This window comes from Pelophylax lessonae, assembly GCF_965119305.1.
Source record: "Pelophylax lessonae genome assembly, chromosome: 9".
Classification (NCBI taxonomy): domain Eukaryota; kingdom Metazoa; phylum Chordata; class Amphibia; order Anura; family Ranidae; genus Pelophylax; species Pelophylax lessonae.
The window spans coordinates 138,560,891-138,585,965 of record NC_138776.1 but is presented as its reverse complement, the minus strand read 5'-3'; the positions used below and the strand labels follow the sequence as shown (position 1 = coordinate 138,585,965).

The following is a 25,075-nucleotide window of genomic DNA, read 5'->3' as shown; positions in this document are numbered from 1 at the left end:
CACTGCCAGGCTAGCATGGCCGCATTAACTCTTTTACACACAAGTGAAGACAACTTCAAAAATCTGCTGACTTACCATTGTTCCAAATGGGATTGCTCTGGAAGCATGATAGTAGATGGCAATGAAATTGATAAAGAATGCTGTCCCACAAACCATTGCTGGGATTAGGAAAGCTCCAATGAACATTTGCTTTATCCACCTTCGACCTAAAATAAATTAACCATAAATGTTATTGACACATAATTGGGACCCTTACTAACGCTTAACACAAATAAATCACCAGGACTGGATGGCTTACGCCCAAGACTCCTCAAAGAACTAAGTCAGGTTATAGCTAGACCATTGTTCCTAATCTTTACGGACAGCATATTGACAGGAATGGTACCAGCTGATTGGAGGAAAGCCCATGTGGTATCAATATTCAAAAAAGGCCAGTGAAATATACCAGGAAACTACAGGCCAGTCAGCCTAACATCAATAGTATGTAAACTGTTGGAGGGGATGATAAAGGACTAGATCCAAGAATTTGCTGATGAAAACAGTATCAGAGGAAATTAGCATTGGTTTACGATGGCTTGTTCCTGCCAGATAAATCTGGCAACCTATTTTGAGGATGTGAGCTATCATCTAGATAAGGGAAAGCCAGTAGATGTGGTGTATCTGGATTTTGCAAAAGCATTCGATACAGTTCTCCATGAGTGCTTAATCTACAGACTGAGATCTGTAGGCATAGTCCACAGTTGTTTTTCATGGATAGAAAACTGGATACAGGGGCGTGTTCAAAGGGTAGTGATAAATAATGTGTACTCAGACTGGTCTGGAGTGGTAAGTGGGGTACCCAAAGGCTGTCTTGGGACCAATTCGGTTAAATTTATTCATAAATGATAGAGAGGTCATTATAGATGGCTCAATCTCTGTTTTTTTGGAGTCGACACAAAAATAAGCATGGCAATAACTATACAGCAGGATATAGAAATTTTACAGAAAGACCTGAATAAAATAATGGGATGGGCAACTACATGGCAAATGAGGTTTCATGTTGAAAAATATAAAGTGAAGCCCTTGGGGGCTGAATATACATGCAAACTATTCACTAGGGGAGAAACTCTGGAGGAACCAAGGATGGAGAAAGATCTGGCGGTCCTGGTAGAAGACAGACTGAGCAAAAGCATGCAATGTCAAGCTGCAGCAAGCAAAGCCAGCATTCTATTAGCTTGAATAAAAGGGAATTTACTCCAGAGATAAAACGATTACCCTGCCACTTGTTAAAACACTGGTCCGGCCACATCTGGAGTATTCCGTCCAGTTCTGGTCACCAGTCCTCAGGAGGGACGTGGTGGAGCTGGAGACAGAGTCCAGAGAAGGGCAACTAAATTGGTAGGTAAATCGCAAGACCTCAATTCCGAAGAATGACTGCAAGCACTAAATTTGTTCTCCCTGGAGAAGAGACGTTTGATGGGGGGTATTATAGCAGTGTACAAATACTGTACCTCAATGATGATCCCAGCTTAGGAAGGAAACTTTTCAGTCTCAGGGCATGTAAGAAGACCACACAATGAGATTGTAGGAGATACCTTAATCTACCTATTTTTGATCTAATGATCACACTCAACCACAGGAATCTTCCCCTTGAACTCAGAAAATCTACAGCAAAACAATCCTCTTTTCTTCACTCAGAGGGGACGCTGGGTGCTCCATATCACAAAGATTTACCAATTTAAGCAGAAATCAATTTCCAATAATGAGCTTTTTTGAAGTCTGGAATAACCCCTACTTGGTTCACTTACCACAAGTCATGCTTGCAAACATTTCTGCCTGCTTTTATGGGGCCCTTACTAACGTCAAAATAAATCATCATGCCCCACCACAAATGATTTTGTTTTATTAATATTCATGATAATTAAAACATGCTAGAAATGCAAATCCGTAAAATCGAATTGCATAATTAAATTTAAAAAAAAGAGAATATCAGCTCTATATATTAAGTAAAAAAAAAATAAAAAAGAGAAACTAATACACTACACTTAACTGGTGAAGGAAACTTTTTAAATCACTGCATTAATTTACTACAATAACCTACCTAAAAACTAAAAACCCAAAGTGTAGAGAACCAATAGTATTTTGTACCCAGCCCCAGTAAGATTTAAATTCATTGCAATGTTTATAAAGTGAAAAATTATATTTTTACTGAGTCTCGATAGAAAAACGGGCACCAACCCATATCTTTCAGTTGTCGAATGTTCAAAAAACCTAGAGCTGCAAACTCAGGTTCCACCTCGACTGTGTACAGGCAATTCTTGACAGTATAATTGGTCAATTTAGACATAATAGCAGTTAAAAATAATTTCTTAGAAGAAAGAAAAAGATAAGCTTCTTGTAAATAGTAAGACTGGGGGTTCTGTTTTTTTACAAAAGGGTTTCAAACCTCTGGGACTCCAAAGTTTTACTACATAGAGCATTAGGAATGATTCAATAAGCCTTTTATGGGTGATCAGGGATGGAAATGGTGTATTCTAACATAACCATAACAAAAGAAACACACAGAAATAACTTACCTCCTTGTCTGGCATAGAGACTTCCTCCAAAGTAACCATTGACAGGGGATGTTGCAGCATAAACAAATATTGCTGTGCTTAGCATTGAACCTCTCCTAGACAAGAAAAGAAAAAACGCATTTAAAAATCATACGCCTAATACACATTTGCCTAAATAACAAATGTACAAGTGATATTACTTTCATTACTGAAGATCAGGCAAGAATGATACAACATTCTTCTCCCAAAACTCCAGCAACTGGTCTCAGTTCCCAGACGTTTACAGAGTGTTGTTGAAATAAGGGATGCTACAACATAGTAAACCTGGTCTGTCCCAACTTTTTGGAATTAGGGTTGTACTTTGCCAGCTTTTTGTTGACTGTCCCATCTTTGAGACGTGTTGCTGCCATCAATTTCAAAGATACCTTATTCTATCTTTAAATGGTACATTTTCTCAGTTTAATAAACATTTAGGTTTTCTATTGTAAATAAAATAAGGGTTTATGAGATTTGCAAATCATCTTGCACTTGAGCAATGGTGAAAAGGCTCAGAATCCAAAATGGCAGGAACTAGGTACAAGAAAGACTAATGGACAAAACCATGACAAACATTCTTGCTGATTATATATTTATAATGCCAGAATGTAGAATGTGTCAAAAACAAATTAGTATCATACCTGCTCGTGTCTTTTTTTTTTTTTTTTTTTTATATCAGAAGCAGTTATTTAAATACAAGAAACAACAAAGTTTGATCAATGTTCACTCTATAGTGAAGCTTTCAGCCATTTTACAAAAGTCCTGCATATGGACGTATTCCACAAGGTCCATGCTGTTCTCCCAAAGGTGGATGAAACATGTTGGTGTATGATTCCCCCTCAATTGGGGATCATAAGGAACCCATACCTGGCAGAGCCAAGGGCTGATGACAGAAACCAACATGATTGTAGCTTTCCCCTCTAGCAGATGTATCTTTGGGATACACAGTGCAGCTGCCTTTTGGAAGATGCTGAGAAGATACGCTGTTTTAAAGTGGTTGTATAGTAACATGCATGAATTACTAATTCTCTGTTTTAGGTCCCTGTTCAGTACAATGTGTGTGTTCTCCTAAAATTATAATGCTAAATCCCTTCTTTGCAGAGCCTTGCGGTCCTGTCCTGTGATCTCCCTCTGCTTCCCTGACCAGTTAGTGAGTACAGTGAGAGGGGATGAGATTTTCCCTCTGATGAATCAATGCAAGCTAGCAGAGAGAGGGCACATGTCTGCACAGCAGGGCTCTGAAAAGGTATTTAGCATTATACATTTTAGGAAACCACACACACTGTACTGAACAGATACCTAAAACAGAGAGGATCAACGCAATTAACAAGTTTCTTTACTTTACAAGCACTGAAGCACCTGCATGGATTAGAATTACACAGACATGAGAAGAAAGGAGAGGGTCGAGGAGGAGATCGGTTATCATACAGACTACAGAAATGACAGGGAGAGAGGGAGGTGAAGGGGGAAGATGCAGAAATGCTGAGACAGCTGGATGATGGAGGCACGTAAACTGTCCATGCTATGAGAGATCAGCAGTCATGATAAGCATGGCCAGTTTACAGAAAGGAAGACAGGAACAGGCAGGATCAGCCAGGTATTGTAGAACATAGAAAGGGACAATTGACATGGCAAAAGCACAGTTCTATATCTTGTGCCTTAAATGGATAGGAGCATTTTGAGGAAGGGGGGTTACAACCACTTTAAGGCTTCCAAAAAACGATCACTCCTACGCTCGAGTGGTATGCGGGAAGGTGAATGTTCTAGGTGGTTTTATGACACAAATGAAGTGGTCTTGAAGTGATCATCAGCCACATCAGGTTTTGGAGGACGCCATCACGCTATCCAGCAGTAGAGAAGTGTCCTGAAGTGAGCAGTGCCCATTTCCTACATGCTTGTTTATATATCCTACATTTGTGAGTATATTGTACGCTACCCTTCTTTGATTTTCATAAACTTTTAAGTGGTAATGCACAAGGTCATGTGCCCTTCTCTTATTGTTTTCTTGTAGTGCACTTTAAGGCTTTATTTCCACTCTGCTGATAACAGAGGATACTGGTTGCGTTAGGGCCCTCTCTCTCTGCAACATGTCCTGACAATTCTGCATTGCCAGCATAAAAGACGACAGCTACCAGAATGATATTAGTCTCCTGTCCCAATAGACACTCTTTTGGTACACACGGCACAGCCATATACTAGAAGCGACAGAGATGAGACACTGTTTCCAGCTTTAATATCACTCCACTGGAACCCAGGAAAGACATTGGTACTGGGAGTTTGCAGTTATCACATGCCTATATCGGTACAGCTTGTCCTGGCAATCTGGCACTGTGAGGATTGCAAGTAAGAGTGGGAATTAGATGAAGTCTGTTGGCATTTCTGCTCTTCTGCTTGGTGAACTCAAATACCTCATCTGTCGCTGCTATGCATACTGGCTAGTCTGCCTGTGTATGCTCATCATTCCCGAACAAGTGACAGCAGTAAAGCTGTGTAGTCTTGCAGTCTGCCGAAGTTGGTTAACACGCTGATCGGATACAAAATTATTCACCTGTCAGCTGGTCAGTCAGCTGGTCAGTGTAGAGATGAAGTATTCACATGCTATCTGCATATGAAAACACAGGATTCTATTACTCTACACTGGACATGCTGTGACCTATGGATTTGGCCGGCTTTATCTCCACTAAATGTTTATATTGCTTTTGTGTTGGGTACCGTGTTTACTCATCTGATTTTTTTTTTTTTTGCTTTTACTTTACAGAATTTGTGATTTATTCATCTGCTAACATTTCACTCAATATCATTGTTCATTAGGAAGCAAGTTACCCTTTGGGGGCTTGATTTATAATCATACTTGTGTGATTTTATTATGTTGTGTTTTGATCATGTATTTTTGTGTTTTCAGACATTTTGGGCTTCATGGAAATTTCCAAGGGGTGTTGACAACGTTGTCATAATTTTAATTACGTAGTGGGATTATTTTTAAGGTGAAGATGTCATGCAAACAGGAATTAGCAGCAATTGTATAATTCAATACATTTTGAATTTTTTTTTTGCATTTATACCGAATTACCATTTTCTTTTTTTTACCCTATTCTAAATCATCCAGAAAAGGATTATGGTGGTAACAGTTATCACTATATGTCAGCATTGCTAAGGATAAAAAAAGAAGAAAACTAAGGGGAAAAAAAAAAAAAAAAGTATTATTTCACAGGATATATTCAAGTGAAACGTACAGGCTCAAGTAGCTGGGAAAATGCAGGGTGCTTTCAGCTGTATTCCACTTAACGCAAAGATCATTTTTACATTCTTCCAAATTTCTCCTAAATTTCTTTACAGGTGATTCGGAGGTCCTTCCTCCTAAGCGGTATTAAACAACTTTGGAAATTTCACTGACATGTATGGCTAGAAAAACAGTTCTCATGTTAACAAAATGCTCGTGTACACAGGCCTTAGGGTTCTTTCACACAGGCGTTCCGTTTGTCCGTTTTTCCTCCCATCCATTTGCGGATGAAAAACTTGACATAATGTATGTCTATGGGATTGCGGACATTAGCGGATGACTATCCGCTGACATCCATTTTGCGACCATTCCGGTCAGTTCCGTTTTTTGAGACGGAAGAGAATCCCAGTTTTTCTTCCTTTCAAAAAACAAAGGATGCAAAAACGGATGTCATCCGCTAACGTCCGCAATCCCATAGACATACATTATGTCCGTTTTTCATCTGCAAACAGATGGATGAAAAACAGGTATACAGAACGGACCCTACAAAAGTGCATCCGTGTCCGTTTAAAAAAAAAAAAAAAAGTGAACTGACCGTGTGAAAGGACCCTTACAGGACAAATCCACCACAAATGTACATCTCAAGCTGTATTCACAAAACAAAACACATGGGAAAAAAAAAATGCACATTAAGTGTCATCTGCTCAAAAAAAAAAAAAAAAAAACCAGAAAATTCCAGGTTGAAGGACACCACGTTGGGCAAGATAACTGAAATTGCCAGTTTTTGGTGAAACTGGTGAATTATTCATTGTGGTGAACTGGTTTAAAAGAGGCACAAGGTCAATCTTACTGAAAATAACGTGTAAGAAAAGATTCTACTCACTCTGTGTACAAGTCTTCAATCATGGCTACAATAATTACAATAAGAGAAACTGAGAAGATCTGACACCCTGACCCGATTAGTGAGGAGAAGATAAGAGGGTGGCTGGAAGGTCTGAAAACATCCCCATGGACCTGTTTCCAACCATATTCATCCCCTAGGTCTCGATCCTACATTAGGAGGGGAAAAAAAACAAAAAACAAAAAAAAAAAAAAAAACAAACAATGAAAATCACAGACAAGATCGACATTTAAAATACATTACATATCGCACAGTTGCTCAAATACAGGATATTTTAATTGATATACAGAACATTTCCGAGCAATGTATACGGTCTCTTTAGCGCTTCCATGAATAGAGGCCATATAAGATGCGACACCAAATTAAACATAAATCGCTTAACATAACCATAGCTCAATGGCTAATTTGCATACCTGAATATTGCAATGCAGGGTGTGCTATATATACATACATACATTGCTCAGCATAAATGAGTACACCCCCTTTGAAATGTTGATTATTAATCAATATCTCAATGAACAAGTGCAATTTCCAAAATTTTGAGTTTTATAGGACATTTGTTTGGCTCCATTACATGAAAGTAAGGTTAATAATTTAACTTTGATTACAAAATCTTCATCTTTAATCAAATTAGTTGAAGCAAAAATGAATACACCCCCTACAACAAAAATACATCATCTAGTATTTTGTATGACCATGATTTGCAAGGACAGCACCAAGTCTTCTAGGCATGGAATAAACAAGTTGGCGACATATTGCAACATCTATCTTTTTCCATTCTTGAAGAACGATATTTTTCAGAGCCTGGATGCTGGATGGAGTGATGCTCAACTTGTCTCTTCAGAATTCCAGAATAGGTGTTTGATTGGGTTCAGATCAGGAGGCATACACTACTTGCCCACTGAATCACTTTCACCCTGTTCTTCAGAAAGCCAAAGGTGGCCTTAGATGTGCGCTTTAGATAATTGTCATGTTGGAAAGGTGCACGACGACCAGGGGCACCGAGCGATGGTAGCACCTTCCCTTTCAAAATAGAGCAGTACATCTGTGAATTCATGATATTGTCAACAAAATGCAGCTCTCTGACACCAGCAGCACTCATGCAGCCCCACAGTACGACACTGCCACCACCATGTTTTACTGTAGGCACCATGCATTTTTCTTTGTACTCCTCACCTGTGACACCATACGGTTTTAAAGCCATCAATTCCAAAAACATTTATCTTGGTCTCATCACTCCAAAGTAGAGTCCCAGTAGTCTTTTTCAGCATGGGCCCTGGCAAATTCTAGACAGGCTTTTTTGTGCATGGGCTTTAGGAGAGGCTTCATTTGTGAATGACACCCATGCATGCCATTCCTCTGCAGCGTATGCCGTATAGTATCACGGGAAACAATCACCCCAGTTTGGCTTTCTACTTTAGCTAACTGCATTGTACTTGCATGGTGATTTTCTACAACCCTTCTCATCAGAAGACACTCTGGTCGAGGTGTTAACTTCTGTGGATGGCTCTATGAGATGGTTGCAGTTCTATCTTTGTTAAAATTTTGTATCACTTTTGCTACAGTATTCTGACTGATAAAGAAAGCTTTGCTGATCTCCTTGTAGCTTTCACCTTTCTTGTGTAATGGAATTATTTTCTCTCTTCCATGTGGGGCCAATGCTAACAGCATGCAATGGGAAGTGGTTTTCTTTAAGTAATGCCCTTTTATAAATCAACTGTCTGCTAGAAACCTGTTTAATGATTAATTAGACTCACCTGTAGTTGAATTCCTATGAGGATTTTGTCATCTAAAAATTTAGCTTTGCTTTTAAGACTTTCATTGGGGTGTATTCATTTTTGCAACATGGTCTTGAATTAATATGTTAGGAAAATATACATATATACACACACAGTACTATGCAAACATTTTAGGCAGGATATGCAGCCCCATTACTTGCAAGGAACCTCCACCATACTGCATCATTTCCTGCAGACACTCATTGTACCCCCTCTCCAGCCCTTCAGCAAACAAACTGTCTCTTGCTACAGCCAAATATTTAACATTTTGACTCCTCAGTCCAGAGCACCATTTTCAGCACCCCAGTTTGTATGTTTTCATGCATAGGACATGGAAATGAGGCTAAGTGCCTCAACTCTGGTGGTCACGCCAAATATTAATTTACTTTCTATTTTATTAATTGACACAAAAACTTAACAGTTCTATTTCTGAAAGCATTCTTAATTTACAGCATTTGTTCACCCTTTTCACACTAAAACTTTTGCAAATAATTTACAGTAATAAAACAGAAGAACCTCCTCAGGGTGCAATGGCAACCTTTATTTGTGAATTAAGTCTCCAGCCTTCATGTGATAGCTATGACTGGGAACCATTCTGATCAATTCACAATTGTTAGTAAAAACTAGAGCCATTAGGGACAGCCGGATCTAACAGGTAGCAGCTGCACAATGTACCGGCTACTACCCATTAAAAGGGGAGGATGTAAATTAGCAGACACGTAGCATGGGGTGTCATGCAGGGAAATGTTATTCTACAAAAAGTAGGCAGAAAGGCATTAGTTACTGTCAGTTGAAGGAAGAGGGCCAAAGTTCTGCTGGTATGCTGCTCTCGCTCTGCCTTATTCTTCTGAGTGCCCCCATAGAAGGCCACTTCTTATGAAGGCACTCATGAGGGTGCGCTCCCGAGCCGGGTTGTGTGCTCAGCACCCCCCCCCCCCCCAACCCACACAGGATTCGATTGATGGCCGGAGTCAATGGCTCACACTGCTATCAGCAAACCCTGTGAGACCAGGAAGCAGGGAGAAGAGCTGCTGCTAACAGGGCAGTGCTGATTAGAGAATGGACTCAGGTAAGTCTTTGGGGGGGTTCTGGGGGAGCTTACATTTTACGTTTTTTTTTTTAACCTTAAAGCAGAGAATGCATTAAAGAGGTTAAAAAAAAAAACAAAAAGAAAAAAAAAAAAAACTTTTTGCCTTAAGAACCACTTTAGAAGAGTCCAGCACACAAAATAATAAAACCTCTTTAGGTGCAGTTGCCCATTAAGAAATAAAATGTAAACATAGTAGAACACAGGATCTTTATCAAAATGTTCCCTAGGATGAACTTTGAGAACTAACAAGGTCATTTATTTAATTCCAAAGTTCAAAGAATTAAAACAAGTACAACTCTTCTACAACTATAGTAATTAAAACCTAGTACTTCACCAAATGAAAATAGACTTGAATCCAAGAATACTTGGCATCCCATCAATACTGACCTGTGATGGGCATATGCAAAGAGCAAGCAGTATGAGAACTCAAAGCAGTCTGCTGTTATGTATCAGCAGAAGAACATGCAAGACATACACGCTCTTACCATGTCATCCATTTCCTCCTCTTTGCTGTATCGGGCATAATCTTTCCTTAAGGTCCTCATAAGAATCATTGATACCAATCCCACCAAAAAAATAACCATCATAAAAGAATTGAAGATTGAAAACCAATGTATCTGTGGGGGAATAAAAAATGTGGAAAAGATCAAATGGAAACAGAACAAGCATCACAAACTCAGAATTCCTGCTCTATCATCACTAATAGGTCACACTGGAAAGTTCATTTAACCGCTTGCCAACTGTATACAGTGGCAAGGCGGCTCTCCTGAACCGGACGACGTACCCCGCCATCCTGGCTGTGTTGCGATTGGCTGCAGCACGAACCAATCAGCAAGTGCTGGCCACTGATTGGTCACCAGCACACGAACGGCTACGGGGATTACCGAAGACAGCCCTGTGTAGGTAAACAAACACAGGGCTCTCTTCTGACAGCAGTAATGTGCTGCTTTTTTCTTTCTGCAAAGAAAGAAAAAAACAGCACATTGCTTAGTAAAAACATCTCATACAGTAAAACATGTTAGCCACATATTTATTCCCTTGATCGCCCCTGATGTTAACCCCTTCCCAGCAGGTGTTATTCGTACAGTGGCTGTATACATTTTCTTTTTTTTAGCACTGATCACTGTTATTGGTGTCACTGGTTCCCAAAAAAGTCTCACTTAGGTGTCTGATTTGTAAGCCGCAATATTGCAGTCCCGCTATAAGTCGCTGATCGCTGCTATTACCAGTAGAAAAATAAAAATGTTATAATGCTATAAATATATCCCATAGTTATTGAACGCTATAACTTGCGCAAGCCAATCGATATACGCTTACTAGGAATTTTTTGGTCACAAATTTGTAGCAGAATATATTTTGGCCTATACGGATATAGAAATTAGATTTTCTTACATTTTTTTATTAGATGAGTAAAAAAAAAAAAAAAAAAAAAAAAAGTAAAAATGTATTTTGTTTATTTAAAGCATAAAAAAAAAAACTGGAGAGGTGTTTAAATACCACCAAAAGAAAGCTCTATTTGTGAGACAAAGGACATAAAGTTTATTTGGGTAAAGTATCACACGACCTCTCAATTGTCAGTTAAAGTATCGCAATGCCTAATCGCAAAAAATGGCCTTGTCATGAAAGGGGTAAAAACCTTCCGGAGGTCAAGTGGTTAAAAAAAACAAAACAAAACCGGATTTGGCTGGAATTACAACTTAAGAATTGAACAAGAATGCCCCTGTATTTATTCATCATAAATCTGTAAAAAGGCATGCAAAATCTTGCAAATCACACACTGATCACTAAACAATGCAATCATGGGTAAAACAATGGCCTATACAGGCAGTGTCTAGGTTACAAACATCCAATTTACAAATGACTCAGACAAAAGGAACCAAGAGGAAATTCACTCCTGCAAGGTGTCATGGGAAAAATGTCCCCACTGAAGACCACCAATCTTTTTCCACAACAACAATTGTCACAGAAAGCGAGGTGAAATCTTCTGAACAGGGGGACAGACAGCAAAAAAAACATTACAAGGGTGTGAATCGTTCCCTTTGCAATCCAAAAAACATAATTCTCTTTTTTGGCTGGAGTTACACTTAAAAAATGTACCTGTTCCAACTTACATACAAATTCAACTTAACAAACCTATAGAACCTATTTTGTTTGTAACCCAGGGACCGCCTGTATTAGGTAATCATGGCTTACCCTGTGCTGGAAAAATGAAGGGTCAAGGTATTTGTCAAATCGATCTTCAAACCGGACATCAGATTTCTTCCATTTAACCTAAATAGAACACAGAAATTTAAGATTCATCATATTTGTGAGGACTGCATAGAGGAAATCACTAGGAACATTTAAAAAAAAAAAAAAGATTAGTGAAGGACGTTTCTCAAAGAAAATATTACTAATGATCACAAGCTAGCCTATGGTAAACTTCTTGCCAATGCCTTTGTTTATTGCTCTCCAGAATTTTTCCAAGTTATTTGGTATGCAGCTGTGATGCACAAAGGGATTTGAAAACAGGTATGCTTTACTGTCCCCAAAAAATATACTTGAAATGTTTGCGTTTGGCAACAAAGTCTCATCCAGGGAAGACAGAGGAGGGAAAGGAAGGGAGAGGAAGAGGGAAAGGGGGGGGGGGGGTGGAGTAAAAAAAAAAAAAAAAAGTCTTCTCCAGCTTCCACTCCACTGGAAATGGAAAAAAAAAAAACAATGAAATGCACCAGGTTAAAGATGTTGTTCATCTCAGAATAAAGTTCAGGGAATATTATCACATTTGTGGAAAATTACTCTCAAACTCTTTACGATCAAAAGACTGTAGAATAAGCAGTTCTGACTGCACTCTCTATTCCTCTTCTGTCATAAATGCTGCTCTTTGCTGGTCAGCTTTTTTCTCCCAAGTGTACAGGACTGCGCATGTGAAGCTGAGAGAACAGACTAGCCATGATTCCCTGCCAGGATGGAGCAACTCCTATGTGCATGTACAGGAGTTACACCGTCCCAACCAGTCGAGAGGTCTGAAAACTCAGGAGGAGAATAGGTGACATTGAAAGTGCAAGGTAAATGTGCCATAATATTCATAAATGCTCAGCGAGCTTGTACATTAGGGCAAAAGCTCCGGGGGGCACGAACATTCCTAAAATGATTTAGTTCCATTTTTAGTCTGAATTCCTGGCAAACAGCTAAGACCGGGCTTGACAAATTAACTGAATCTAGGAGCCAGCAAACAAAGTTAGGAGCCAGTTTTTTTTTGACTAGCAGGGTTTTATTTTTGAACGACGGAGATGGCAGATCTTGAATTTGCACATGGTGGGGACTGGGGCCGGGCATGCTGCTGGGTGGGACAGCTTTCTCACTGAGTGGTTTTAGGGGAGGTATATCTCTTTGGGGCTCTCGGAATGTGAGGATTTGACACTTGAAGTTGTTGGGGCTGAAGCTTTTGATGTGTGTGTGACATGCCGTGTGAGCGAGTTCCCTTTAAGTCCCGGTTCACACTGGCACGACTTGTCAGGCGACAAGTCGTGCTCCATTCAGTGCAATGGAACCGTTCTAATCAAAGCGACTCATCAAGTCGCTCAGACTTAGACATCAGAGTGGCTTGCATTGACTTCTATTAGAGAAGTCGTTTGCAAGTCACACTGAAGTCACGCTGCACGGGACGGCTTCAGAGTCAGGCGACTTTGAAGCCGCCCCAGTGTGAACCGGCTCTTAGGGATCGACCCTTTTATTTGTTTGCTAAATCAAACTCCAAACACATAATATGCACCATAGTTTAGTAGGTTCATACATATGCCCCTTATTAAAAAATACACTGCCTGGCCAAAAAATAAAAAATAAATAAAAAAAGGCTGCCACCCAGAATTAAGCAACTAACTACACTAAGCATGCAGTAATTATCCTATTGGATAGTTACTTTATGTGCCCAAAGAATGAGGTCAGCTGAATAACTGAATATACTGAATGACCAGGTTATTCAATCAATGGATTTTTTTCTTCCCTGATGGCACAGGCATATTCAAAGATGACAATGCCAGGATTCATCGGCTCAAAATTGTGACGAGTGGTTCAGGGAGCATGAGACATAATTTTCACACATGGATTGGCCACCACAGAGTCCAGAACTTAACCCCATTGAGAATATTTTGCTGGAGAAGGCTTTGTGCAGTGGTCCGACTCCCCCATCATCAATACAAGATCTTGGTGAAAAATGAATGCAACACTGGATGGAAATAATCTTGTAACATTGCAGACGCTTATCGAAACAATGCCACAGCTAATACATGCCGTAACCAAAGCTAACTAAATATTGGAGTGCATGACTTTTTGGTGGCTTTTTTTTTTTTTTGCCAGGCAGTGTATAATGCGCTTCCATCCATTTAAAGCTGGTCAGCATTCAAAGAAGACCATGAGAAACCTGAGAACATACTATTCCACTTTTAATTTCTGTACTGGAAATTACATAACCCGACTACGTCCGAAGTCTTGCATCATAGATCACATGACTTCATCGGAGGATTAGGGCAGTGTGATGCTTGTCGGGTTTACACAACGGTGCTCTATTTACATGTTGCCCTAGCATCCAACATGATCATGACTAGTTTGCACTGGGTGCCAGTGGCAACTAACCCAGGCTTGAAGAACCCTTAACAAAAAAAAAAAAAAAAAAAAAAAAACACCTTTCTGGTCTCAAGAAACTCCTGCTAAAAATGAATATATCTATAACTCATATTACATTACGTAATGAAATAAATAAGTGCTGCGCAAAAATCCATAATATACAATAGCAAATCAGTGAAATTGATTGATTTAAAATACAAAATAAATCCTTAATATATCTGTGAAAATATGCATATACAGTGGATACGGAAAGTATTCAGACCCCCTTAAATTTTTCACTCTTTGTTATATTGCAGCCATTTGGTAAAATCACCATTTGGTAAAATCATTTAAGTTCATTCTTCTTCCTCATGAATGTACACATAGCACCCCATACTGACAGAAAAACACAGAATTGTTGACATTGTTGCAGATTTATTAAAAAAGAAAAACTGAAATATCACATGGTCCGAAGTATTCAGACCCTTTGCTCAGTATTTAGTAGAAGCCCCCTTTTGATCTAATACAGCCAGGAGTCTTTTTGGGAAAGATGCAACAAGTCTTTCACACCTGGATTTGGGGATCCTCTGCCATTCCTCCTTGCAGATCCTCTCCAGTTCTGTCAGGTTGGATGGTAAACGTTGGTGGACAGCCATTTTTAGGTCTCTCAAGAGATGCTCAATTGGGTTTAAGTCAGGGCTCTGGCTGGGCCATTCAAGAACAGTCACGGAGTTGTTGTGAAGCCACTCCTTCGTTATTTTAGCTGTGTGCTTAGGGTCATTGTCTTGTTGGAAGGTAAACCTTCGGCCCAGTCTGAGGTCCAGAGCACTCTGGAGAAGGTTTTTGTACAGGATATCCCTGTACTTGGCCGCATTCATCTTTCCCTCGATTGCAACCAGTCGTCCTGTCCCTGCAGCTGAAAAACACCCCCACAGCATGATGCTGTCACCACTATGCTTCACTGTTGGGATTGTGTTGGACAGGTGATGAGCAGTGCCTGGTTTTCTCCACACATACCGCTTAGAATTAAGGCCAAAAAGTTCTATTTTGGTCTCATCAGACCAGAGAATCTTATTTCTCACCATCTTGGAGTCCTTCAGGTGTTTTTTAGCAAACTCCATGCGGGCTTTCATGTGTCTTACACAGAGAGAGGCTTCCGTCGGGCCCCTCTGCCATAAAGCCCCGACTGGTGGAGGGCTGCAGTGATGGTTGACTTTCTACAACTTTCTCCCATCTCCTGACTGCATCTCTGGAGCTCAGCCACAGTGATCTTTGGGTTCTTCTTTACCTCTCTCACCAAGGCTCTTCTCCCCCGATAGCTCAGTTTGGCCGGACGGCCAGCTCTAGGAAGGGTTCTGGTCATCCCAAACGTCTTCCATTTGAGGATTATGGAGGCCACTGTGCTCTTAGGAACCTTAAGTGCAGCAGAAATATTTTTGTAACCTTGGCCAGATCTGTGCCTTGCCACAATTCTGTCCCTGAGCTCTTCAGGCAGTTCCTTTGACCTCATGATTCTCATTTGCTCTGACATGCATTGTGATCTGGAAGGTCTTATATAGACAGGTGTGTGGCTTTCCTAATCAAGTCCAATCAGTATAATCAAACACAGCTGGACTCAAATGAAGGTGTAGAACCATCTCAAGGATGATCAGAAGAAATGGAAAGCACCTGAGTTAAATATATGAGTGTCACAGCAAAGGGTCTGAATACTTAGGACCATGTGATATTTCAGTTTTTCTTTAATAAATCTGCAACAATGTCAACAATTCTGTGTTTTTCTGTCAGTATGGGGTGCTATGTGTACATTCATGAGGAAGAAGAATGAACCTAAATGATTTTAGCAAATGGCTGCAATATAACAAATGCAATCAAAAAATGTGCTGCGCTACAAAAGAAATCTCCCAAATAAATGGAAAAGTGCTGATCTATCAAATACTTAATATATGATACAATCTAGAATGAAAAGCAAAAATGTGCACACAAATTATAAATTATCAGTGTGAAGAAAAAAAGGGGGTGTTTTAAGTCCCAATAAAGTCCGTAGCTATAGAACGTAAAAATGGTGTTCAGAAGAAATCAACCAAAAAAAGGTCCCAGAGGCTGAATCCAGATGACACTTTTTAAGAAGATAGGGGAGACACCAACGTGCAGATCACCAGATACAAAAAACAAGATGGCTGCTTACTAGAGCTATATGGTCTCTCAACCTAATGAGCTGACCAAAATGAGCTTATGTGTAAAACCAGGGATAGTCACCGGATATTTCCTTATGGATCCAGATGCAGCATCTATCCTCTATATCCAGGCAACGGAATCAGATGATGTCATACCTTTGACGAAACCGGTTGGTGAAGCCAATCGTGACCCTACCACGCCCCCAATAGCCGGCTACCAAGGATCTCCATACTGCAAGAGATGTTTGCTCGCTCTTAGCTGTTTTTCACATGCCTTGATGCTCTACTAAAAACGTGAGTGCACTGTTTGCTTTTACTTGGAATAAAAATTTTTTTAAAATGGAGTTACGCTATGTCCCTGCATATATTTTTATCTTTTGACTTTATGATGTGGATATCGTGTGTGAGTGCATAGAGAGACACCTTGTGGCTTATTGCGGTATTACCAACAAATTCCATTGCCTGGTATTTGATAGATCAGCACTTTTCCATTTATTTGGGAGATTTCTTTTGTAGCGCAGCACATTTTTTGATTGCATTTTTTGTCGGTACTTCTATGTTTCCCACCACTTCACATGCAATATAACAAAGAATGAAAAATTTAAGGGGGTCTGAATACTTTCCGTACCCACTGTATAAGAACTGTGATGTGGTTAACTAATATGTACACAGCAAATAAATAAATGGATGATTATATAATTATCTTCAATATAATCCAATTTAAAAATAAATTCATGAATTTGTTGAAAAGCTGTCCCAATCACCAGTGCTCAAAATAAAAACGTTGACAATCCATAAATAGTAGTTATTGAGATGGTTTGTCAGCTGTGTCACCTCCACTCATGGGACCCCCTGTTGGGTGGGTGCACACCTCATTGAGTGTGACCTCACAATTAAGCTTGGTCTATAACAGCATGTAAATCACAGCAGGGAAAGGGTGGATAATTTCCTCCATTGTTCAGGCTCCCAATCTGGGGTAATGAGCTCAGCAGCTCTCACACCTTCAGGAGGGGTTCCCCTTGCAGAGGGTGCAGCTTTGCAGAGGGCACAGGAAAGATCCTGGCAGCATGCTTGTCAACTTATTTTGAGCACTGGTGATTGGGACAGCTTTTCAACAAATTTACAAATATATTTTTATAATAGATTATATCGAAGAGAATATTTATTTAAATATTTAGTCATCCATTTATTTATTTGCTGTGTACAAATTAGTTAATCACATCACAGTTATTATACCTGCATATTTTCACAGATATATTAAGGATTTATTTTGTATCTAAAATTCAATCAATTTCCCCGATTTGCTATTATACATTTTTGTGCCGAATAGGGAGTGAATAGTGCAAGCAGGATAAATAATCGTTTTAACATAGTAGCGCACAGGAACACCAATTTAATTTCATAATACATTACCCCATTACAGATAGGTAAAAACATCAATGGTGTCCTGTGGGAACGTATCTGAAAGACACATTGCTCAAGGAACCCCTAGCAACCGCTGGAGGAACCCTAGACTTTAATGGAACCCTGGTTGAGAAATTCTGAACTATTTTCATAGACTGCCTAAGGCACAAATTTAGTGCAAACTCATAAAAATATATTTATAATCAACATTTCAGCAAACGTCGTAATCTTCATAACAAAAAAACTTGGAAGTTAATACATTTCTCACGTTTAGGAGACCAACACTCAACACCCAAATGTAACAAGTATTTTTTCTATAAAGAAATAAAAACAATTATGTAAGCTGTATAATTTACTTACAGAGTAAGACATTTGAACCTTGGTATTGGGGACAAGCTTAACTTTGCCTTCACTGGTGAGATTTACATCTACAATACGATTTCCATTAAAGCCAATTTCAAGCTTTTTATATGTCCAAAGGTAGTAATCTTCTCCATTTTCATCAGCCTCTCCAACAATACCTGCAATTAACACACAACATATAAGAGTTAAACAATACATTTGGATTAAAAAAAAAAAAAAATAGAAGAAATATTAAAAAGTTAAGAAAAACTTGCATGAGCACACAAGCCCATCCCATTTCAGTATTCACATCTTGCCTGCTTGTTTAGTAAATCAGCACAAGGAACAAAGTGCAGTAACCCACAGCAACAAGATTTCAGTTGTGCATAACCATAACGGGATGAAATCAAATAGAATCTCTGGGTAAACGTCTAAATACACAGCTGAAATACATACAGTTTGTATATCAATTTACCTATGAAAGGATTAGTGACACTGCACACCTCTCTCAGCATCACTATCTCAGTTCAGTGACTATAGAGCTGACCTAGCAAGAATTAAAGCGATTGTAAAGATTTTTTATTTATTTTTTTAAACATGTTATACTTACTTGCTATGTGCAAGGGTTTTGCACAGAGCAGCCCCAAATCCTCCTCTTCAGGGGTGCCCCGGCGCAGCTTCTGCCCCTCCTCTTAATCAAGTACCCCCCACGAAGAGTCACTTTCAATGGGGGCACCCATGCGGGCGCATTCCAGTCCCGCTGCTGCGTCCATTGACAGACAGCAGGACTCAGCCCCGCCCCCAGCTCGTGTCACTGGATTTGATTGACAGCAGCTGGAGGCAATGGCTCCTGCGGCTATGAATCTAACCAATGAGGACCAGAGACAGCGGCTGGAGCTGCTGGGCTCGTGTTAGTCTCTGGAATGTTAGGGTTCAGGTAACAATAATGAGGGGGGGGGGTCTGTGGGGCAGCTGCAACCAAGGTTTTTCACCTTAATGCTTAGAATGCATTAAGGTGAAAAACCTTGAGACTTTACAACCCCTTTAACAAAATCTACTTTGAGTCATACGGGAGCAGCCATCACCAATTATATACTGATAATGCTAATAGCCTGGCTGTTCATGGATTCAATACTGTCTAAGGTACACTACTAACCCAATACAAGATGAAGACTAGAAAAGCCTTTGAAGGCAGAACTTCAATATACACATATACATACATATACACACACGCACACACACACACACAGGGCTCAAAATTTTCAAGCCCTGAGCTACTAGCCAGGCCTTAAAGAGGAAGTAAACCCTCCTCTACAACTTGTACCTATAGGTAAGCCTATGATAAGGCTTACCTATAGGTACTGTAAATATCTCCTAAACATGTACCGTTTAGGAGATATTTACCTTACATGTCGCCAGTGACGTCACTGGCGCATGCGCTCTGAAGAAACGGCCGATCGTGCCGTTCCTTCAGAGCCCCGTGCCGTGACTGTCGGCTCTAGCGCACGTGCGCGGGAGTGACGTCACCGCGGCTCCGGCCAATCAGATGGCCGGATGCCGCGATCCCGGAAGACGGGCGACATGTCATAGAGGTGAGTGAGCGGCACGGCGGGGGCTCGTTCTGAGGTAAGTATTGCATAATGAGCTAATATGCGATGCATACTAGCTCATTATGTCTCTCTTTTGCAGGGTGTAAAAAAAAAAAAAAAAAACTCAAACGAGTTTACAACCTCTTTAAGGGTTACTCAGAAAAATAACAGTGCAGCGCTAAAACGATCAATAAGGATATAAAACAAGTAAAATACAATTAAAATCGCTTAAAAACCTCATAAAAAGTCCATATGTCAGAAATCGCTGTAAAATCTTTAAAATCCTTAAATAAGGGAAGGGGTAAGTCCATAGGTAAAATCCAGGGGAAAAAGTGCACAGTGCCGTATTTTAGTCCAAATAAAGGTGCTCTCACTCACTGCATATGCCTCCACCAGTGATACTAGCCTCTCACCTGAGGGCTGTGTTGGACTAAGATACGGCACAGTGCACTTTTTTCCCTGGATTTTACCTATGGACTTATCCCCTTCCCTTATTTAAGGATTTTGAAGATTTTACAGCGATTTCTGACATATGGACTTTTTACCCCCCCCCCCCCCCATCACAGATATGGACACTCTCAACCCCTGCACGTACCGACAGTGTTCTGTCTCTTCCTCTCCTTCAATCATTTTCCACTCGCAAAATGCAAGCGGAAAATTTGAGGGGTGTGTGTGTGTGTGTGTATGTATGTATGTATGTATGTATGTATGTATGTATGTATGTATGTATGTATATATGTATATATGTGTATGTATATATGTATATATGTGTATATATATATATATATATATATATATATATATATATATATATATATATATATATATATATATATATATATATATATAATTTTTTTTTTTTTTTTTAATTGGAGGTCAGTTCTGCCCTATAACTTCCAGCATGCCTCAGTTTTTCTTCTGCTAAAGGTGAACTTCTCTCAAGTTTCTCTGCATTCAAGATTCCTGATAAATTGCTCCTTAAAAGTAGTAGGGCCAAAGCTCTTTTGGCCCTACTTCTCCTGTGGGTCACAGGAGTGCACTTCATTAGCACTCATGTGACCTGCATTTTACGCACTTTATGAAGACTGGATACTGTTGGATCTGGACTTTAATGTTGGGATCCACCCAAATGCGTGGATCGGCAAACGGCTCAGCCTCTCAGCAAGCCGCTAAAAGCCTAGCCACTAACCACTCCAACCCCCTGCACAGCGAATAAGCACTGGAGCGGGTCTTTGATCACTCAGTTCCTGGTCTTCGAGGCAGTGGGGGACAGATGCAGCATCAGACCGACGCTGCACCCACCTAAATGTTTAATCTTTGTTTCCCCCCCCTCTCTTTTAACCTTCTCTCTACATGGCAGCCATTAGGATCAGCCATTGAATTTGCAGCGCTGTACCCAGAACCCGCTTGATTGGTTATTGCAGGGCTACCCTGATATACTACCGCTGGGCACTGGGTTCCCCTTGCAAAGTCTTCTAGACATCAAGTACTTAGTAAAAAGTTAGCCATAAAGTGCTTTTAAGTTCCACTGTCTCAGTACTTTGCCCGGTCTCTTTAGAGTCGCTATGTAAGTGGGCCACTTGGAATGAGCACTGAGAGCTAAGTTATCTGCACCGCTGGGTGCCTTTAAAATTCCTGCTTTCTATTGGTTTCCCCATGGAATGGGTTAATGCTGGGGGGCTGAGCACATATCTGTTGGGTGGCATGGCGCTCGCTTTCCCACAATTCAGCGTTGCATGCAGGACCAGCGGGAAGGTGCTTCCTTTAACAGTTACATGGAACTCCGATCCTCGGTTCTGTTCTACTGCCCACCAACAGTAACTTGGTCACCTTTGGCTGCCTGACCATACGCCTTTTCCCAGGCTGCTGGATTCATGAGTACATGAGGCTTTGCCTCCCCCCTAAGGCTAAATTGGCTTTTGCCTTGCAATGCAACATGTCAGATTCCAGAAACGGGGCCAGTCCGGTTGTACCAGGTGCCTTCAGTACATTCTCCACTGAGGGCTATGGTGCTGCTTGCAGTGTGCCAACTGTTGTGACTAACCTTGTCAGCCTGGACTTTTGCCCTCTGCTGAACTCTTTGCCATAGTCAGTTTTCCCTGACTTGGTTGGGTATAATCCCCTTCTCTACTCTATCCAGGGAGGCTTTCACTGCAGTTATGCAGAATTGTATTGGTCAAATAGCACAGATGTTTGCCAACTCTGACTGCAGAGGCCAGTCGTTCGTGATCTTAGCCGACAGCCTGTCTGATGTCAAATCTCTCCAGTTCACAATGGATGAACCTTCCTCTGAGTGGAAGTCTTTTACCATCACTCTCAAACTGACGTTTTCAGCTCTAATTAACATGGTACGCACCACTTTAAAACTTGAAGATCAGCATGTAGCCACTACTAGTGCGGTCTGTAGCCTAGGATTCTTTTGAGCTCCTAAAGCCCCGTACACACGTACTGATCGTCGGCAGAATGATCGGCCGTCTTTTGTCCAGGGCTGTCGTGTCTGTTGAAAACTGCAAAAGACTGCACACGAATTTTGTCGGCCAACAACAGCCGACTGCAGAAGTGATGTCATGTGATGGTTAACTTCCTTGTCTTTTTTCTTTTCTGAGCATGACCAGTCTTGCAAATCTGCTGTCTGTCGGCCGAAATCTGTACTGACTGGCGAACAATCGGCCGTTCTGGTGTTGGCCAACAAAAATTTTAATGCCTGCACGACAGATTCTGTTCGGCCGAAAATGCGCTGTCGGAAGCATCATACTAACAAGCCTACAATCGGCTGATCGGTCATCGGCCGAATATTTACGGCCGACAATTGGTACGTGTGTACGGGGCTTTAGGCTGTCAAAGATCATTCCAGTACACTCAAGGAGACTTGAAACTTCTTGACAAGATGTTTATACTTCCCAGGCTCCTATAAGTCCCTGTGAGGACGACCTTAAAAATAGGGCTGTCCCCTCTGTGGATCCAACAGTATCCAGTCTTCATAAAATGTCTACTATCCCAATGGAGGATGCACCCGGGTGCCTCCGCCAAGATACAGCTTCCTCCACTCTGGAACCAGTTTCCTTTTTTTTTTTAAAAAAATATACTTTAATAAGAATCAAAATATACTTTAATAAGAATACTTCTGATCCAAATTGAGAGAACAAATCAAATATAAATTAAACTGATGAAACATATCAAAATAAAATTACTTCGGAAAATTATAAGTGCCAAATATGCATAAAATAGTGATGTGAACAGTTCATAAAAGTAACACTATGTGAAATATAAATATACGAGTGCATTCCTTGATATAATTCAGTAGAGAGTCCAGTTCCTTATTGCTGTGCTGGCAATCACCATCAATCCACTGCATGCTTCCTAAAGTGCTCAATTATTTTTTAGCTGGTGAAACATCACTCGTGCCCCCCTTTGGGGGTGTCCTCACCTGAATGCCAGTGACCTCACAATTAAGTTTGGTCAAAGCACACTTTCTATTCCCATCTGGGCTAAATTACAAAGATGTCCTTCTTTCATGTCTCCTCCTCAGTGTCACTGTCACACACCATGATTATATATATATATATATATATATATATATATATATATATATATATAAATATAAATAATCTCCAATAATGCTTAGATCTTAAAAAAAAAAAAAAAATGAGTGATCTTTTTATAGAATGCAACAAAGTGACTACTCACATTTTGTGGGTGCTTGAAGAGCACTACACTAACATCGCTAAAAAGTCATTCAATCTTTGTTCGGTGACAGTACTGGGCACTGGTGTACAGGTCCTCGCGCCAGGTACAGTGTCCATACCGTCCTATTGCCCCCTTTCCTACATATTACGCCACAGGGACACGTGGCTTCTTCAGGGAGAATTCTATTGCTTATAGAATTCCCCCTGAAGAAGCCACCTGTCCCTGTGGCCTAAAGCCTGCGAGTTATTAACGCTTTACACTTTGTATAGTAATGTGAGAAGTGCTAGCAGTGGATACTATAGATTTGAATGCATTTGCTCCAGGGGTGCTCGCAAGGTTTTTGGTTTATTTGAAAAAGATACAGTAAAACCTTGGTTTGAGAGTAACTTGGTTTGAGAGCGCTTTGAAAGACAAGCACATTTTTTGAAAAAATTTTGACTTGATATACAAGCAGCGTCATGTCACAACTGGGTATAAAAGAGAAGAGGTGCCTCTAAGTGTAGCAATATTGTTACATTTAATGAAGGTTCAATAATAAGCAGCTCACATGGTTGATGATTAAAACAGGCACATCTAAGAATGCAGGCATCCGGGGTAAAGCTGTCCACAGACTATCCTCTGCACCAGTGGTTCTCAATTCCGGTCCTCGGGACCCACTAACAGGCCAGATTTTAAGTATTACCTTGGGGGATGCAGACTAGAATACTGCAATCACTGAGCAGCAAATGAGATCACCTGTGATGTAATTTAGTTATCTTGCAAACCTGGCCTGTTGGTGGGTCCCGAGGACCGGAGTTGAGAACCACTGCTCTGCACTACCATCTTCATCACACCCTTCCACGCTGCGCTCCACGAGCGATTCAAAGTCTCCCTTCAGATCACTCTACTGCAGGGTAGTCTTCCCAATCACAATTGCAGACTGACAGTGGTGAGAGCTGGTGGTTCAGAAGATGGTCTATATGGACAGCTTTACCCCGGATGCCTGCATACTTAGATGTGCCTCTTTAATCATCAACCATGCGAGTTGCTAAATGTTGTACCTTCATTAAATGTCCCCATACTGCTACACTTTGAGGTGCCTCTCTTCTCTTTTATACTCTGTAGCTCCTGCTGGATTTTGCTTCTAATCCCCTTGTGGAGGCTGCCATTTGTGGATGGACATTTTAGGATGACACAACCCATCACATTGCTATAATCTTTGTATATAGACTATAAACTGAAAGACTTATGAATAAATGGTTGTGGAATGGATCATCTGAGTTTCCATTATTTCTTATGGGAAAATTTGCTACGATATAAGAGTGCTTTAGATTATAAGCATGCTTCCGGAACGAATTATGCTCGCAATCCAAGGTTTTACTGTACTTTATTTTGTATAAATATATATATATATATATATATATATAAAAATAATACTTAAAAACAAGGTACGTTCTACCCTGTACTGAGACGCAGCGCATGAATAGGACTACACTGCAGTACAGTTCCAATCACACAATAAAGGAACCAGGTATTATAGCAGAGAATTGCACCCAAGACAACACTAGCTTTAGGTGCAAACTGGAACTCTTCATTGAAATCTCAATTTATACCACACAATACGATAAGAGCTTGATCACATTATCCTAAACAATGCAAACTTTAAACAGTAATATCAGTATATCTAACAGTACATCTAATGAACAGCTAACAAACATCCCACAATGGTTCGGTAACTAGGTAAAAAACAGACAATG

General features: G+C 40.3%; 1 protein-coding gene across 1 annotated transcript in view; it reads right to left on the bottom strand.

Moving 5' to 3' along the window:
- Positions 1 to 25,075, bottom strand: part of TM9SF3 (transmembrane 9 superfamily member 3) — a 125,483-nt gene that overhangs the window by 10,801 nt on the left and 89,607 nt on the right. The window contains exons 4-9 of the mRNA XM_082268176.1: positions 18,082 to 18,242; positions 11,753 to 11,830; positions 10,045 to 10,176; positions 6,674 to 6,840; positions 2,556 to 2,650; positions 76 to 206 (exon numbers count right to left, since the gene is read on the bottom strand). Coding sequence (XP_082124302.1) covers positions 76 to 206; positions 2,556 to 2,650; positions 6,674 to 6,840; positions 10,045 to 10,176; positions 11,753 to 11,830; positions 18,082 to 18,242 — 764 coding nt within the window. The remainder of the gene's footprint in view (positions 1 to 75; positions 207 to 2,555; positions 2,651 to 6,673; positions 6,841 to 10,044; positions 10,177 to 11,752; positions 11,831 to 18,081; positions 18,243 to 25,075) is intronic.